The 15,021-nt window shown below is 43.2% G+C and overlaps 1 protein-coding gene across 1 annotated transcript; it reads right to left on the bottom strand.

Annotated features, from left to right (window-relative positions):
* Positions 1–5,499: 5,499 nt before the first annotated feature.
* LOC118556967 (N(6)-adenine-specific methyltransferase METTL4-like) lies at positions 5,500–14,410 on the bottom strand. Its single transcript, XM_036125742.1, is given in 8 exon segments — positions 5,500–5,961; positions 9,836–9,927; positions 10,676–10,779; positions 10,870–11,044; positions 13,620–13,636; positions 13,638–13,689; positions 13,856–14,098; positions 14,406–14,410. Coding segments are annotated over 8 exon segments (936 nt in total). The 3' UTR covers positions 5,500–5,713.
* Positions 14,411–15,021: the final 611 nt, after the last annotated feature.

Raw genomic sequence — 15,021 nt, 5'->3', positions numbered from 1 at the left:
GGGGTCTGTAATCTAGAGCTATGCTTCCTACGAACTGTCACCCAGCCAGCCTGGTTACCAGGCTGCTCGGGTGCTACTGCTTTAGGTTCGCTACGTGAAGTTACTCTATGCGGCTCCGCGCTAGCAAAAGAGCGGCTATCAGCTGGTTTTTCAACAGCACGGAGCCGGGTCTCCAATTCTGACACCCTCGCCTCCAAAGCTACAAAAACACTACATTTATTACATGTACCATCATCACTAAAGGAGGCAGAGGAATAACTGAACATCTGACACAGAGAGCAGCAGATAGGAGACTTAGTCAGAGACGGAGAAGCCATTATGAGGCTAAGGCTTGGCTAGCGCTAGGCTAACGCTAGGCTAAAGCTAGGCTAACGCCCTATTATCACGCCAAAGAACAAACCGTGTGAAACACGAGGAGTTCCCAAACGTGATGAGCAGCCACAGACAATGTTTTAAAAGTGCTTATGTTTGGAAACAGATGTTACAGCAAAGAGGTTTAAAGATAAAAAGCGAGAGAGCCTGGAGCAAAGCTCCGTCGTTCACACAGCAACAACAGGAAGTGACACAATACGCCTTACCGCAAACAGGAAGTCCGCGAGCCAATCACCTTTTGCATGTACAGTCCATTATTTTTTTCATAAATATAAAGTTGTTTTTAAAGAAGTATAGCTGATTACTTAGGCTGTAAAGTTGTAACAGATGGTGAGTTGGACCTGATAATTCAGCCAAACACAGAGAGCGGCTTTAAAAGATTTATTGAAGCAACAGGTGTAGTCGGACTGGTGAACTGCTGGCACGGACACATGACTCAGTGTAAGGGACAGAGAGGGACAGGGGGGAAGCCACTAGACTTTCTCGTATCCAAAGTGTGGCACAGAATCCAAGCAGTGACTCCAAGGATATCTCAGGTTAACCTTTGTAAGCCAAAGTAGAGTCCAAAACACAATGTTGGGGAATTGGTCCAGGGACAGTCCAAGGTCAGACACAGTGAATCAGAAGCAGGCAGAGGTAACAGAGGGAGAATCCAGAAGTGTTTATCCAGACCAGAATCTCCCCCAGTTTCTTGGACGATGGCAACTTCTTGAGAGGAACCAAATGGAGCATCTTAGAAAACCGGTAAACGATGGTGAGCATTACGGTAAACTCGTCAGAAGGTGGTGATGAAGTCCATAGATACATGAGACTAAGGGCGAGACCGAATGGGCAGTGGTCGCAACGGTCCCGAGGGGGTCTTCTTGAGTGCTTGGTTGAGTTACAAATGCTACATGCTGAGACACAGTCTTTCATGTCTTTAGCCATGGATTTCCACAAGAAATGCACCGAGACTACATCAGAAATCTTCTTGAGACATGGATAACAGGTTAGTAATGAATTGTGGCAGAGGGAGAGTACCTGAGGAATTAGGTGATCAGGCACAAACTGTTTTTTCTTAGAACGGGTCTCAGGATCAAGAAAGTTCTGGCAGGCCTCTCGAACACCCTGTTCGACTTCCAGTCTTGACACAGCTGCAACAAACGCTCTCGGGCAGGATATAACCCTCAGCACCACTGCATACCCCCTTTTAGAAGGCTTCTTGATTCTGGAAACGGTATCCGGCTTAACGTCCTTCGATTCAGGTCTGTAAGACAGGGTGAAACAGAATCTTGAAAAGAAGAGACCACACCCAGCTTATCTTGGGTTCAAGGGAGAGGGGCAGGTCAGTGGCTGTATGATAATCAGTGGGAGGTGACGTACACTGAGTGAAAGCAACTGAGCTTTCTCGAATCCAGAGAGTGGCGCAGAATCTAGAGCAGTGACTCCAAATGTATCTTGGATTGTCCTTTGCAAGCCGAAGCAGAGTCCAAAACACGACCTAATGCTGGGGAATTGGTCCGGGGACAGCCCACGGTCATACACAGGCAGATGTAACAGAGGGAGAATGCAAAAGTCTTTATCCGAATACTGGTCCAGGGTCTTGATCCAGAATAATGATTGTTGGGGAGAAGATGCCCTCAAGCCTCACCTGTTGCTGCTGGTCAGTCAGGAAGCTGGTGATCCACTGACAGGTGGAGCTATAGGCGAGCTTCTGTTGGACGATGTCAAAGTTGATGGTGTTGAAGGCCGAGCTGAAATCTGCAAACAGGATCCTGGCGTAGATGCTTGAGGGGACAGGTGGAGCAGGATGAAGCATAGCGGCTGGCCGACTGCGTCATCTGCCGGCTTGTTTGCCCAGTTATCATCTCACTGGAGCTTCTCTGAGCTGCCATGATCTCCTTGATGAGTTTGTTCCTTGTCCCGGTCCTTCCTTGGTCTGACCCAACCTCCTCAGCTGTCAAGAGAACGATTATTTTTACTATTGTTGTATGTGTGAAAGGTCTCGGTATGTTCACACACGTTATCACAAAATCTGATGTAAAGAGGTCAGTTCTATTAAGCCCCCAAACACTCCAGTCTGTGGAGTCAAAGCAGGTCCATAACATCTACTCCGACTCATCAGTCCTCTTCCTAATACGACAAGCTTAGAGGTTTTTTTAGTCGTTGCCTGTAAGCTACCATAAGATGAGGTGGATAACAACCAGAGAGTCCTAAAGCTGTACAGGCGTTACTCTCCTACTTTAGTTTGTGTTCCTCTATTTAAAGCTTGTCACTGGAAAACCTCTGGTTGAAGCTCGATAACTTTCTCCTCCGGGTCAATCTATCCCTTTGCTGTTGTTCACCCGTATCGTATTTAGAGCCTTCTTCTTTCCTGTCAACAAATAATTATATACCCAAGCACTTTAGCCATTGCGTATGAGTTCATTTTACCTAATATGAAAATAGCTTCATGAATCATATCTGTTTTTTTTTAAGAGAACGTGTGTGCTTGCAGAAGTTTTAGTGTGGAGAAAAAGAAAAACAAAACGTCGAGTTGACATCAAAGTCAACATCAGCATGTGGGCAATTCAATTTCTGTGTATGAATCTAAATATTGACAGTAAAACTAGTCAATCAAATCAAAAGGAAAAGGGGGAGACAGGGATTATTGTGGAACTGTTCAAACATACTGATTTGCTGATTTTTTTTCCCTGGCTCCGTCAGAGGAACGGGGAAACTGGGTGGTAAAGGTCTTTGGGCTGGTGCTTCATCTTTGGTTTGACAGGACTGCCTGCTTTCCCTGGCGCCTGTGAGAAAGATGATGACCTCATTCTTTGGTGCAATGTGAGCTTCTAGAAGCTGATGACGTCCACTCAGACGTTGGCCGTGAAAAAATGAGAGAAGGGAAGAAAACAAGCAATCATTTTGCAGTTGTAGCATCACACAGAATAACAGATTATTTTTTATTAACAGATTACAAAAATAGCCAAAGAACGAAAAAACCTTTGTAGATAAAGTTCTGACAGAGTTTGAGAGTCTGACGGATGATAAAGCTTGTAAACAAAGAAAGAAAATGTCACGAACAGCCGGTGATACGTTTTCCTTTGAAGGGAAACAGACAATCACAGAAAATCCTTGGAGATCCGAGTGACGCTCTCAAGCACCTCTCGGCCACGATGTCTCAAAAGATGTTGTATGCAGCGTTTTGACTGATGGCAGTGAAGTGAAATTAAATCAATGTTCTCATGTATGTGTTGATAACATGATTAGAAAGCATACTGCTCTACGAACTAATATAATACATTCCCAACTGCACATCTTGATACACCTGAAATTGTTTAGAAGCATAACATTCGAAGCTTGCAGTACTATTCCTCCCAGCTGCAGCCTTTTCTGGGTGGATATGAATGACATGTAAGAACATGCAATCATTCACTGGTTTCGCTGGTGTAGATAATAATTGATATCTTTTGTAAATAGAAATCTAGAGTCTACTTTGGTAGCACTTGCCATGTAGAGATGATGCTCGCCACAGAGAGTAAGAGTATATTAATATATACGTTATGTCTTTTTACTGGTACTCATTGTCTTTGGCTTAGCCGGGACTGGGTTGTGGTGGCAGCAGACTCAGGTTGCACGCCCAGACTTCGTTCTACCCAGAAGCAGCTCCTCTTGGGGGAAGCCAGAGATGTTCCCGGGCCAGATGATAGACATCCTGTAGTCTCTCCAGCCGTTCAGGAAGCATTCGGAAGAAATGCCCAAGCCAGCTCAGCAGACTCCCCTTGACGTGAGAGGAGTCATCCTAATATTTTTTTATTTGATGCAAAATCTGATTTCAACTGCGTAATGTAGGGCTGCACAATACTTCACAATACTATCGTTATCACAATAATACTTTATGCAGTGTGCATATATCACAAGGAGTGCCTTGGAATGCAAGAAATGTTGGAAAATTATTAAATTATTATTTATCAGCCTTCCAGACCCCCCAGATCTTCTGGTTCTGGTCTACTCTGCATACCCAGGACCGGATTTTGATGTTTGATGATCATTTGACGTGTATTGATGTTTTCACTTGACTATTAAATGTTACTGGTTTCACAAGCAGTGACCGTTTGGATGTGTTTATGATGTTTGTTATGTTTTCACATTGTGAAGCACCTTGAACTGCTTTGCTGATGAAATGTGCTATACAAATAAACTTGACTTGACTACTATGCATTCAGACTATCTCTGCAAGTAGTCTATTAGGTGACACCTGCTGTTATGGGTGATAATTTGGTCCAAACCAGCAGAACCAATTATTTCAGCTATATGGTGACTTTTTGTAAAGCTGATCAAGGGCCAGCATTGCCAAAAGGTCAAAAGTATCATCAAAGAAAACACAAAACAGTCTAAAAGCTATTTTAATAGCTTTTAGACTGTTTTTAATGTCCTCTGGCTACTGCTCTATACAGCGATCAGCTGTAAATGGAACATATTCTTTTAAAAAACTGTTCTTTTCTCTAACATCTTCTCATGTTGTGAAAAATTCGGACAAATCTGCTTTTGTGGGGGAGGAAAAAACGTGCCTCATTCAGTTGAATCCAATTTGTTTAAATCATTTGTATTGAAGAACACATTGATACATTCCTCAATAAAGTATGGCCTTGCTTGTCATCTAACATATGCACGGTATGTGTCCCTTTATGAGCGTACGTGTTGAAGGTGGACACCGTGGCGAGAGCAATATGTAGGCGATCCTGCTGGAGTCACATTCTAGCTTCATTAGCTTTGATGTGTGCTGTGCTGCAGTGGCAATAACTCATCCTCATCTTCCCCTCTGAGGAAGATGAGGATGAGAGACCCCACCCATTACAAAAGAAGAAACGTTTTGCATGATAGAAAAGAAACAGCAAACATTTAAGTTCAAACCAGGAGAATTAGGGGCCAAAAAGTCTCGGTGAATGTTGGGCGATGCCTCAGACGCAGACAGTCTCTTAACAAGCGAGCCTGTTAGTTTCAGTACGAAAACGTTTCTCTCACCCGCATTTAGAAGCTCAGCTTAAAACAGCATGGACAGAGTAAAAATAGAAATACTTTGATCTTCCTTGAGACACATGCTGTGCCGATGAGCACTCAAAAGGCTAAGAACCTGGAGAGTTGGGATTCTGCTGTGTGGGATGCGGTTGGGCTCGAAACAGCTGCACAGAAATGCTCTTTCATCTCTCTAACAGCATCATCGCCACCTTAAGATTTATCAAGACCAAAGAAAGAAAAAAAATTAAAAGAGGAATGGATAACAAGTCCTGCATGCATGCAGATTACAGATCAAAAACCGAAGCTGGAGCAGCAGAAATCTTTATTAAAAACAAAGTAAATTTAACCAACAGGTCGAATGTCAACTATCTGCACTATTGGCAGGAAGGCTGGACACTTCTAGACCGTCGCTTTTCTCAGGCAAACTGCAATCAAGTGCGACGGCGGGGTCGTCCGCGCCGTCTTCTCTGGCCTCGGCTTCCAAGCTGAAGTAGGTGACGTGCTGAAACTTCAGCACCTCGTTGCCCCAGCTGGTCCAGCCCGGCTGAAGACTCCGCGCAAACAGCTCCAAACACTCAGCTTCAGCTCCAACGTATAACTTTAACACCTCTGTGGAAAGGAAAATGAAAACAGGGTAAAAATGATGCTGCGCTTTGTTATCCAGTTGCTTTGCACGCCGTACAAACTACAGACGACGGTAGAATGCGTTGCTGCAAGACCAAAACAACCTTGCATTTCAATAATGCAGGACCACACGCTGCCAACAAAGCTCCAACTTCACCCTTCCTGTGCATGTTGCATCATGTGTACAGCCGTGCTCAAAATAATAGTGTTAAAAAACGGACTAAAGCGCAGCATCCTTATATGTTTTATTTACAAACATGCAAATGCATGCATTGGGATTGCTGCATAGTCCCTAAAAAAATAAAAATAATCAAATGTGGGTTTCACATCACTGGCCTGCATGGATCTCTTGTGTGAGAGCTCTTCACTTGTTACCTTGTAATAGTCTGAAGACAGAAGTGGCAGCTGCAGAGCTCCTTCACACCGCTGAGCAGCTTTTTTTTTTTTTTTTTTATTCTCTGTGAGGAGTCTGCCAGTGACCTTGGCTTTATAAGTGCTAATATTCCAGGAGAGGAACACCTGACAGATACGTTTCACTTCCTCTGCTCGCTGCTACCCTGACACCACCTCAGCCAACACTCAGGGAGTTAATGAGCTCCAAAGTCTGCTCCCAAAACCCATCTAACCTACACAATGTGTTGAATAACCTTAGTCCCTTTTTTTTTTCTCCCCCCTTCTTGCTTTCTATGTCCGTCACAAAGACAAAGCCGCTGTGTGGAAAGGCCAAACATGCAGCTCAGTGACTAACTCGTCCTGAACCGGTGACTCAGCTCTCAAGTTGAAAAGAGAGAGAGAGAGAGAGAGGTTTGATCATATTAAGTTTAAAATGGGACAGCACGGCAAACTTCTGGAGAGAAAATCCAAACAAAAATAAAAGGTGTCGCTTCCTTCTAAAACAGGTTACAGACAAAGTCTTAGTACACTTTTGGAACAATCTGAAACATCGATGATTAAAACCTGAAGAGCTATGAATAAGATACAAGAATTCACATTTCAGTGCTTGTGGATCACAGCCAGGTAAGTAGGCAGACTTTCAAGATGCAAGAAGAAGAAATGGGAGCATGAGACGCAACTGATAGAGAAGACAAATTATTGCAAACTACATTTACACTCTAACAGGCCCTTCAAGGCCACAGCCCTAAAAAAAAAATCTGCACACGAATCTGGCTTTTATATATGTTTTTCTGTCTGGCAGTCACACTCTGATGACCCTCTGGTAGCGAAATGTAAGTTTTTTGGTCCTTGAACATGGGAGGATTGTTGAGCTGCACAAGAAGCAAGAGCTCTAACAAAGGTAGATGGTAGGATGCAGTAACATGGCCACTTCAATGTTCTCAAATGTGGCTAAGGAGGAGGGACCAAAATAAAAGTCCAGTGGTAGACCCAAAGAATTCAACATATAGGCCTACTTAATTTGTGACATGATCCAATCGGATGTCTCTGAAGACACAGCCCAAACTAAAACCCGTTCTAATACTGACTGCAGCCCGATAACCACAGGTTTTGAGAGAGAAAGGCTAAATAGAATAAAATGGGCTTCATAGGCCACGTTGACGACATAGCCGCGGTCCGACAACCTTCCAGACCGCTCAGGTTTTCTGGCTCAAATCTACTCAGCATACCCGGAACCAGAACCAAACATGGAGAAGCAGCATTTAGTTTTTATGCTCCACTTCTCTGGAAAAAACTCCCAGAGGAAGTGCTGTAAGGTCCTTTAAATCAAGGTTAACAAATCTATTTGTTTAGAGTTGCCTTTGAATGTTAGTGTTCAGTTTAATCTGCTGCAGTTCACTGAACCAGATTAAAGCGTGTGTCGCGGCAATCTAAACCCAAAGAGGTTCAGATTGAGGTGCAAAGAGGTGCAGCTTTTTGTGAAGCCATCTTCATGGAGCATCATTCCAACCAGTCTACTGGAAACACTCCAAGTGATTTAAAAGAACGCTGGGACTACTTTTAACACTGGTTTTTGTTTTTTTTCTGGCCTATGAAATTAAATGGTAAATGGGCTGAACTTCTATAGCGCTTTTCCAGTCATACTGACCACTCAAAGCGCAGTACGCTAGGTCACTCTTCAAAAGGCAAAAGACGGGAGAACATGAAATTTAACCCTAAACCTGCCTGTAACTGTAAGCAGAACAACAATTAAAGTTTACCAAACAGCTGAAATTGTGACAAATAATGCCAGGTAGCTTTATCTTGCTGACAGGCATAGTGAGGATGATGGTTAGGGATGTAAAGGAAATTCAAACCTCAGTGTTTGAGGACTCCAGCAAACGTTGCATCTTGGTGCCTCATTACAACCATTAGGGACTGTCGACATAATGAGGCATTGGGAGGCATCCCAGGAAAAAGCCCCTTCTGTCCTACCATCACAAACATAAACATGTGGCACTTTGACGGGAACCGTTGGCTTTTTCCAGATGGCTCTTTAACAACAAACATCCCAGATGGCCGGAAGGCAATAAAATGCCACTGATAAGTATGGCAGAGGATCTATAATGATGCCGGCCTGTTTGACCAGAGAACCTTAGTAGAGTACCTGCTATCATGAATCCTTTGAAATGCAAGATCTTAAACAAACATCTGCCGGCTTCTGCCAGACACTTATTGCCAAGTTTTTTGTAATCTCAATATGCCTTGTTATCATATTATCAATAACTGCAATGCTTACGCTAATTGTGTATGTTATGTTTTTACTTTTTTGTCAGTCTTTCTGATAAGGTAATTCTCTATGGCTCTAGAACTAACTTTAGACAAGCTTAGCTGTCTTTTCAGGACTGATTTAGTGTGTAACTGTGTGTTTTTGCCACTGTCATGCTCAGATTTCATCCATGTGGGACAATAAAGTAGTTTCTTATCTTACCTGAGTTACACGCTTTCACTTATAGGGATCTTTATACACTTTTCACAACACATCTGAGACACATCCACAAGCGACAGTTATCTTGCAACAAAATGCCTGAAATAAATGATCCCCCCCTCCCCTCAAAAAAAGCTGAAAAATACACAGTTCTTTTTTTGCTTTCAGTTACCAGTTTCCAGTGCTGCTGCTGAATCACTGAAAATTGTCCAGTGGAGCTTAATTAAGGCGCATTTCGGTTGATTACAAGAAGGAAACCTTCCAGGCCGGCGACAATGAATCCACTGCAATAAACAAACCGGTTGTGAATGAAACCTGCTGAGACCCACAGACACAAACAAAGAGTCACACGTGGAGACAGAACACAACCTTTCTTCTAATCTGCTGAATCTCTATGGTTTCCTCAGCTCAATGGAGGCATCATTATGATTTAAATCAATGTATTTTAATAATCTCCCTCTGGCTCTATGGCGGAGGAGCTTTTCTGTGCCGCTAAAAGGGCACCAGCAAACAGCGGCCATGTCTCACCCTCCTTTCTGCACCATAAATTGCGTTCCCCTGAGAGGCAACGAGCTGACGTCAAGTCTTCCTTGTTCTCAGTCCCTGCATATGCATTGGCAAGGTCTTACACAGGTTCTGGGCAGCAGTGAAGGTACAAATCTGCCATGGGTTCCATGTCTGTAAATATAGAAAATAAAGAAACCCAGTATGGTGTCTTATCCAGTCTGCAACCAACGATCCCATACTCGTGTTTACCATAACAGTATATGAATGGTTCGTTTTAGTGAGTTTTCTTTCACTACAATTGTCCATAATTCTCCATGCAGGAACTGCTGGTCTTGAATAAAATCAAAATGGCCCGTTTTTCATCAACGCAAACTGACTCCTGAAGTAGAGCCATAACTGTGAGATAGAGCCATCTCCTGCATTAAATTTGACCCACGCTGCAGCACTGCCCTCTAGTGGCGAAGGAAAACCACTGCGCTTGAAAGATTTTACCTGACAGTGAGGGCTTCTGGGAGTGCAGGGCTGACGGGACGCTCACAATCAAACGTTTATCTTCAACTGGAACGCTTTCCGTTTCTAAAGGGCTGAAAAACAACATAATAAGTACTGAATCACCTGGATTTATGCCATCTAAAGATTTAATTTGGAAAAACAAAAAAACACCAATACGAAAGATAAAATGCCTTGCAAAAGCAGAATCTTTACACCTCTTGAACCTCTCAACACACAAGCGTTAAGGTGGGGTAACATCATGCTGTGGGGAAGCTGGCCAGAGTTGATAAGAACATAGACAGAGCTAAATACATGGTAATAATGCTAAATATCCTGTTAGAGGCTGAAAAGAGTTGAGATTGGGGTTGAGGTTCACCTTCCAGCAGAACAATTTAAACAGACAGCGAGCGGTACACTGAAACGGTTGAGATCAAAGCATATTCGTGTGTAAGGACGGCCTAGTCAAATCCCAGACGTAAGTTAAATTGAGAATCTGGTCTAAGACTTGAACGTGAGTGTTCTCAAACCTTCTTTACACAATCTGACTAAGCTTGAGCTATTTCGTAAAGAGGAATGAGCAAACATTGTAGACTCTGGATGTACAAAGCTGGTGGAGACATACCTCTTAAGACACACACACACACCTGAATTGCAGTGAATGGTGGGTCCAGAACCCCCACACGGCACTTTTCAGATTTTGATACGTGTCCTAGTTGCCCTACTTTGGGTTGGTCGATCAAACAAAATCCGCATAAATACATTGTTGTATAAAAACAAGATGTGAAAAGGTTCAAGGCATTGTAAAAATTATGCAAGGCAATGTATAGAGGTCAGTCTCACCTCGTGAGGCCGTCGGTAGGACGATACCGACCCAGCACCAGCACTTCATACGGCTTCTTGTGCGGCGATTCAAGAGGGAACACGAACTCCCCGGACGTGGTGACCTGAAGGACAAAAGGGCGTCCGCCTGACAGTTAGAATAAGCCCTCTCTGTGGGACTTACCATAAATCCGTTAGTTCTAGAAGTCCACCACCTTGACCCAGAACCACTCGGCCACAACTTCCACAGCCCAGTGTGGGTACAGCTCGTCACGGACAAAACGAAGGTGGCTTGGCCGGTTTGTCACCCAGGTGACCACCAAACAGCCCGGAGAGGCCAGCAGGGGGACGGGGAGGCGTTTTAGCTGGGACGAAGGCAAAGAGCTGTACCTGCATGGAGACAATTGACATAAGAGCATTGATCCTTGCATTAAAGTGATGTTTCAAAGTGGAGTTTTTGGGCCAATAACTTCAGGTCTATGCTCACATAGGGAAATCAAGTTCTCAGACAAAAGAAGACCAGATGCACTAAGGCCGCACAATGTATTGTAAATAAATCAGTATCGCCATATCACTCTATGCAGGAGCAATGCAGCAAAGAACTGCTTGGACTGCAATAGGCAGTCCAAGGTTTACAGAACATGCATTAAGACTCTCTATGCTAGTAACGAGTACTTGGTGTACACCAGAAGTTGTTTCATTGGCAAAACGGCATAAAACTATGTTGTTGACCAAAAGAAAAGATGAAAACATACATACACACAGATAGACAGACACTGCATGTTTATAAAGAGAGAATTAGATAAGCTTTTACTTTATTGTTCCTTTTTGGACATGTTTTGTGTACATGGATCTAGGTTTAGATTCTTATCATGGATAGACATGTGCACCATTTTATCACCAATTCTTAATTTCTTTGCTTGTTTACTGAGGTTGCTAGGAAATTTGTCAGCATTTGCATAGCTATATTTGATTTGCGTCATATTGTATGGAAATATGCATATTTGTGCATAGTGGGAGTGGTGGCCTAGTGGTTAGAGAGCGCCTGTGTCTTTGAGAGGCCCCAAAGATTGGTGGTTTGAAACTCGGTCTGTCAGTCTGGGTCCTCTGAGCAAGACCCTTGAGCACAGATTGCTTGTCGTGTGGCAGCACTACCCCCTAAGGGATGGGTTAAATTCAGAGAAAAGTTTCCCCTCTGTGGGGAAATACTTTTAGATTTCCAAACTATTTCTTTCTGCGTATATTTCATGATTTTTACTTGAAACTGTTGTATTTAGGGTAAGGGTCACAAAGAACAAGCAATCAGGAGCCACAGTGGAGGCATGCAGTGTGCACAGTTCCAAGCTGCCGTATTGAATGAGTCTCATGATCCAGGCACCACCCGAATACTCTTAATAATAGCTCCTAGTTCCTCTTCCTAGCTACTGTTCCTAGACCTTTCGTGAGGTCAATAGTGAGAACTCTATCGTTGGGAGGAAAGGAGCTTCTGACTGCTGTGCCCAACTCAGACAGCCTTTAACTCCGACGTCATTATGTGACGGAAAAGCACATGGATGAGGAGAGTCAAATCCAGCCCTACAGCCTTCTGAAAATGAACTACAAAGTGCACACGCTCTGCCCTCTGGAAATTTTTGTTGATTTCCGTGAGGGGGCTGTGCTGACGCAAAGGGTTATGGGATACCTTAAGGGTTCTTAGCACTGGTAAGGGACATTACAGGGTTCCTAGGCAAAACTAGCCGTGGGAGGAAGCGTACAGTCTACATTTCCTACTTCCTTCCTTACTGCCTGCACTATTCAGACAGCACTTATCATGGCGACCACTGACACACTTCTGCTTTGGCTAAACTAAAGTGCCCTTACTCTATAAGGGTATTTGAATTGAGCCCCAGTGGTTGATTGGCAGATGTGATTGGTCCAGTGTTTCAAGGCCGGTCCAATAGGTGATACGCAGGAGGGAGGCGGGCCCAGGTTCTCAACAGCCAATCTCAAAGACTCCACCAATGCATTTGAAAGGTGTTCAATTGGTTGTTATCTGGAACTTCACCATCTGATATCACTAAACCGTGTCTATATTTGTGCTAGAGTTATTATTTTTTTGTTTTTCACACAGGATTTTTCTTCCAAATCACTTAAGATCAAATCCTAAAAAAGCATCAGATAAAGTATGCCTGTTTCCTCTCCATGCTATCTTTTTGCTCAAGCCTGAGGCCTCCCATTATAAATAATGATCAGAATTTACTCTGTAAACATCTCTTACTAGTTAATGGGATCTCCTGTCTCCTGAATTTGAGTTGTTTTCTCGCCTGAGCTGTCCAGTCCGTTTAAACAAATCCCTTATTGTTTCCTCTCTTGGCGCGGATCGTTTGTGCAATAGGGTGCAGAGCGAGACCTGTCGTAGTACGGTTTGCGGTTTATGGTGTGAACGTGATCTGACCACGATTCGACACAGCTACTGAGTAAACGCTGCATCCTTGGAGCAAACGTCCTTCAATAGCCGGAATAGGGATGCGGTAGAGCAAACAAACTAAGGAACAATATTCTGTGCATCTTTGTCATAAAGCATTAAAGCCAATGCAATCCTCAGAAGATGTTCTGAAAATCATCCAGCGTACCTGTCAGATAATTATGCATTCAATATTACCAAGAAACCTGCTAATAATTTGTCAAAATTCTCAGCGTTTTCTACCAGCGCTGAATCTGCTTCCTGTATTTCCACCTGGTCCTCTCGTCATGGACACATGTGACCAATGAACAGACTGAACGGGTGAGTGAGTGCTGCAAATCAATGACTTAATGCAATCTCTTGGGTTTTTCTTGGATAAAAAAACAACAGCTTTTTAATCAATCTGTCTGTATGGTTTGACAGACTTGACTTGAGATGACGTGTTGCGAATTGGCGCTATAAAAATAAACTGAAATGAAATTCTCCTGTTTGCCTCGTTTAAAACACGCGGAAGCCAATGACCTGCGACTTCTTTTCACAGGACTTGTTTTCCCACGGCGGATCCATGACGATGAGGTCAACCTACTCCCACCTGTTTGAGAAATAGAAAACCCAGAAAGCTCATGTTAATCCAACAGACATTAAATCAGATTTGTTTTATTTTTAATCGCTTTCCTAGAGCCATTTAAATGGCTGACAGGTTCTCCAGCTTTGATAGAATGAATTTTCCAGATATGGAAATGTTTTGATCATTACACTCACTTTGCACAAGTGGTTGTAATCTTGTGAAATCAGAGAGGAGGAATGCAGTATTAGGAGGTATTATATACTCCTCTCCCATCAGTGAGACCAGAGCTGCCCAAGCCTCCCGGTTCTCTGTCACCTGAGAGAACAGGTCGACGTGTGAGACACTGCCTTCCTCTGTGAAAAGTGACCGTGTCCACTCCTGCTCTTCATCGGCCACTAGGGGAAGTTTAGCCATCTCACAGAGCGCTGCGAGTCTGCAGCCTGGGAAGAGGAGAATCTTTGACAGCTTCTGCCTCTCCCATCAAGTACCAGCCGATTGGGCAGAATCCACCAAGGACTTAGTCCTTCCAGAATAATTCCTGACCTGTACAGAGACACAGAAAGAGATTTTGTTGACACAGTTGTCCTTTTAATTGTAAAAGTGATAGCGACTAAGATGACCCCCGGTGTGTATGGCTTGCTATGTGCCATTGTGCTTATTCTTTTTGTTCACAACTAAAGAGCTTCATTAATAAAGTTGGCTTGAAAGAACTCATCAAGAAGACATGGTGGCTTGCAAACGACATCATTCCGTTGCCTTTTTATGTGTTTTTTATGTTTTATTGGGATTTGAGGAGTAGTGCCATGTTATGGACAGATAATGTGCAAGAAATCCTGAAGTGTTGAATGCATTTTTCAGCCATTTGCAGTGTAACCTCTGTATAAATCCAGCTGTTCCCTGAAGGCCTGAAGGTTGTTAGAGATCATTTGTAAACATGTTGTATCACGAAGACCTAAAAAAAGACAGCAAACAAGTCAGCGTTACATTTCGAGATGTTTAAAACCAGGGTTAGGTCTTAAAAACAAGCTGTGGACGTCTCATGGAGCTCTGTTCAACCCATCTTCTAAGAAACAAAGAGTATGGCACAAGAACAAGTAAGATTGTCCGTCTGTAGGTTAAAAAGCTGGTAGAGAAATACCCTTAAGATGTGCAGTAAAGTTATATCATATAAAGTATAAGCTGAATGCAAGATGTTACTACATTAACTTATTAAATGGGTGTTGGATGTTTCAAAGCAGCACCGTGTAGGTTTTGACACAAGTATTAGCTTAATATGAGAATATATATGATTTTTTCAGGTCAGTATATACAGCAATTGGCATGAATGGATGATATGTGTGGGCTGTCCTTCTCAAA

Source organism: Fundulus heteroclitus, chromosome 21 (assembly GCF_011125445.2).
Source record: "Fundulus heteroclitus isolate FHET01 chromosome 21, MU-UCD_Fhet_4.1, whole genome shotgun sequence".
NCBI classification, from domain to species: Eukaryota; Metazoa; Chordata; class Actinopteri; order Cyprinodontiformes; family Fundulidae; genus Fundulus; species Fundulus heteroclitus.
The sequence above is the reverse complement of the archived record's forward strand: the minus strand, read 5'-3'. Positions and strand labels throughout refer to the sequence as shown.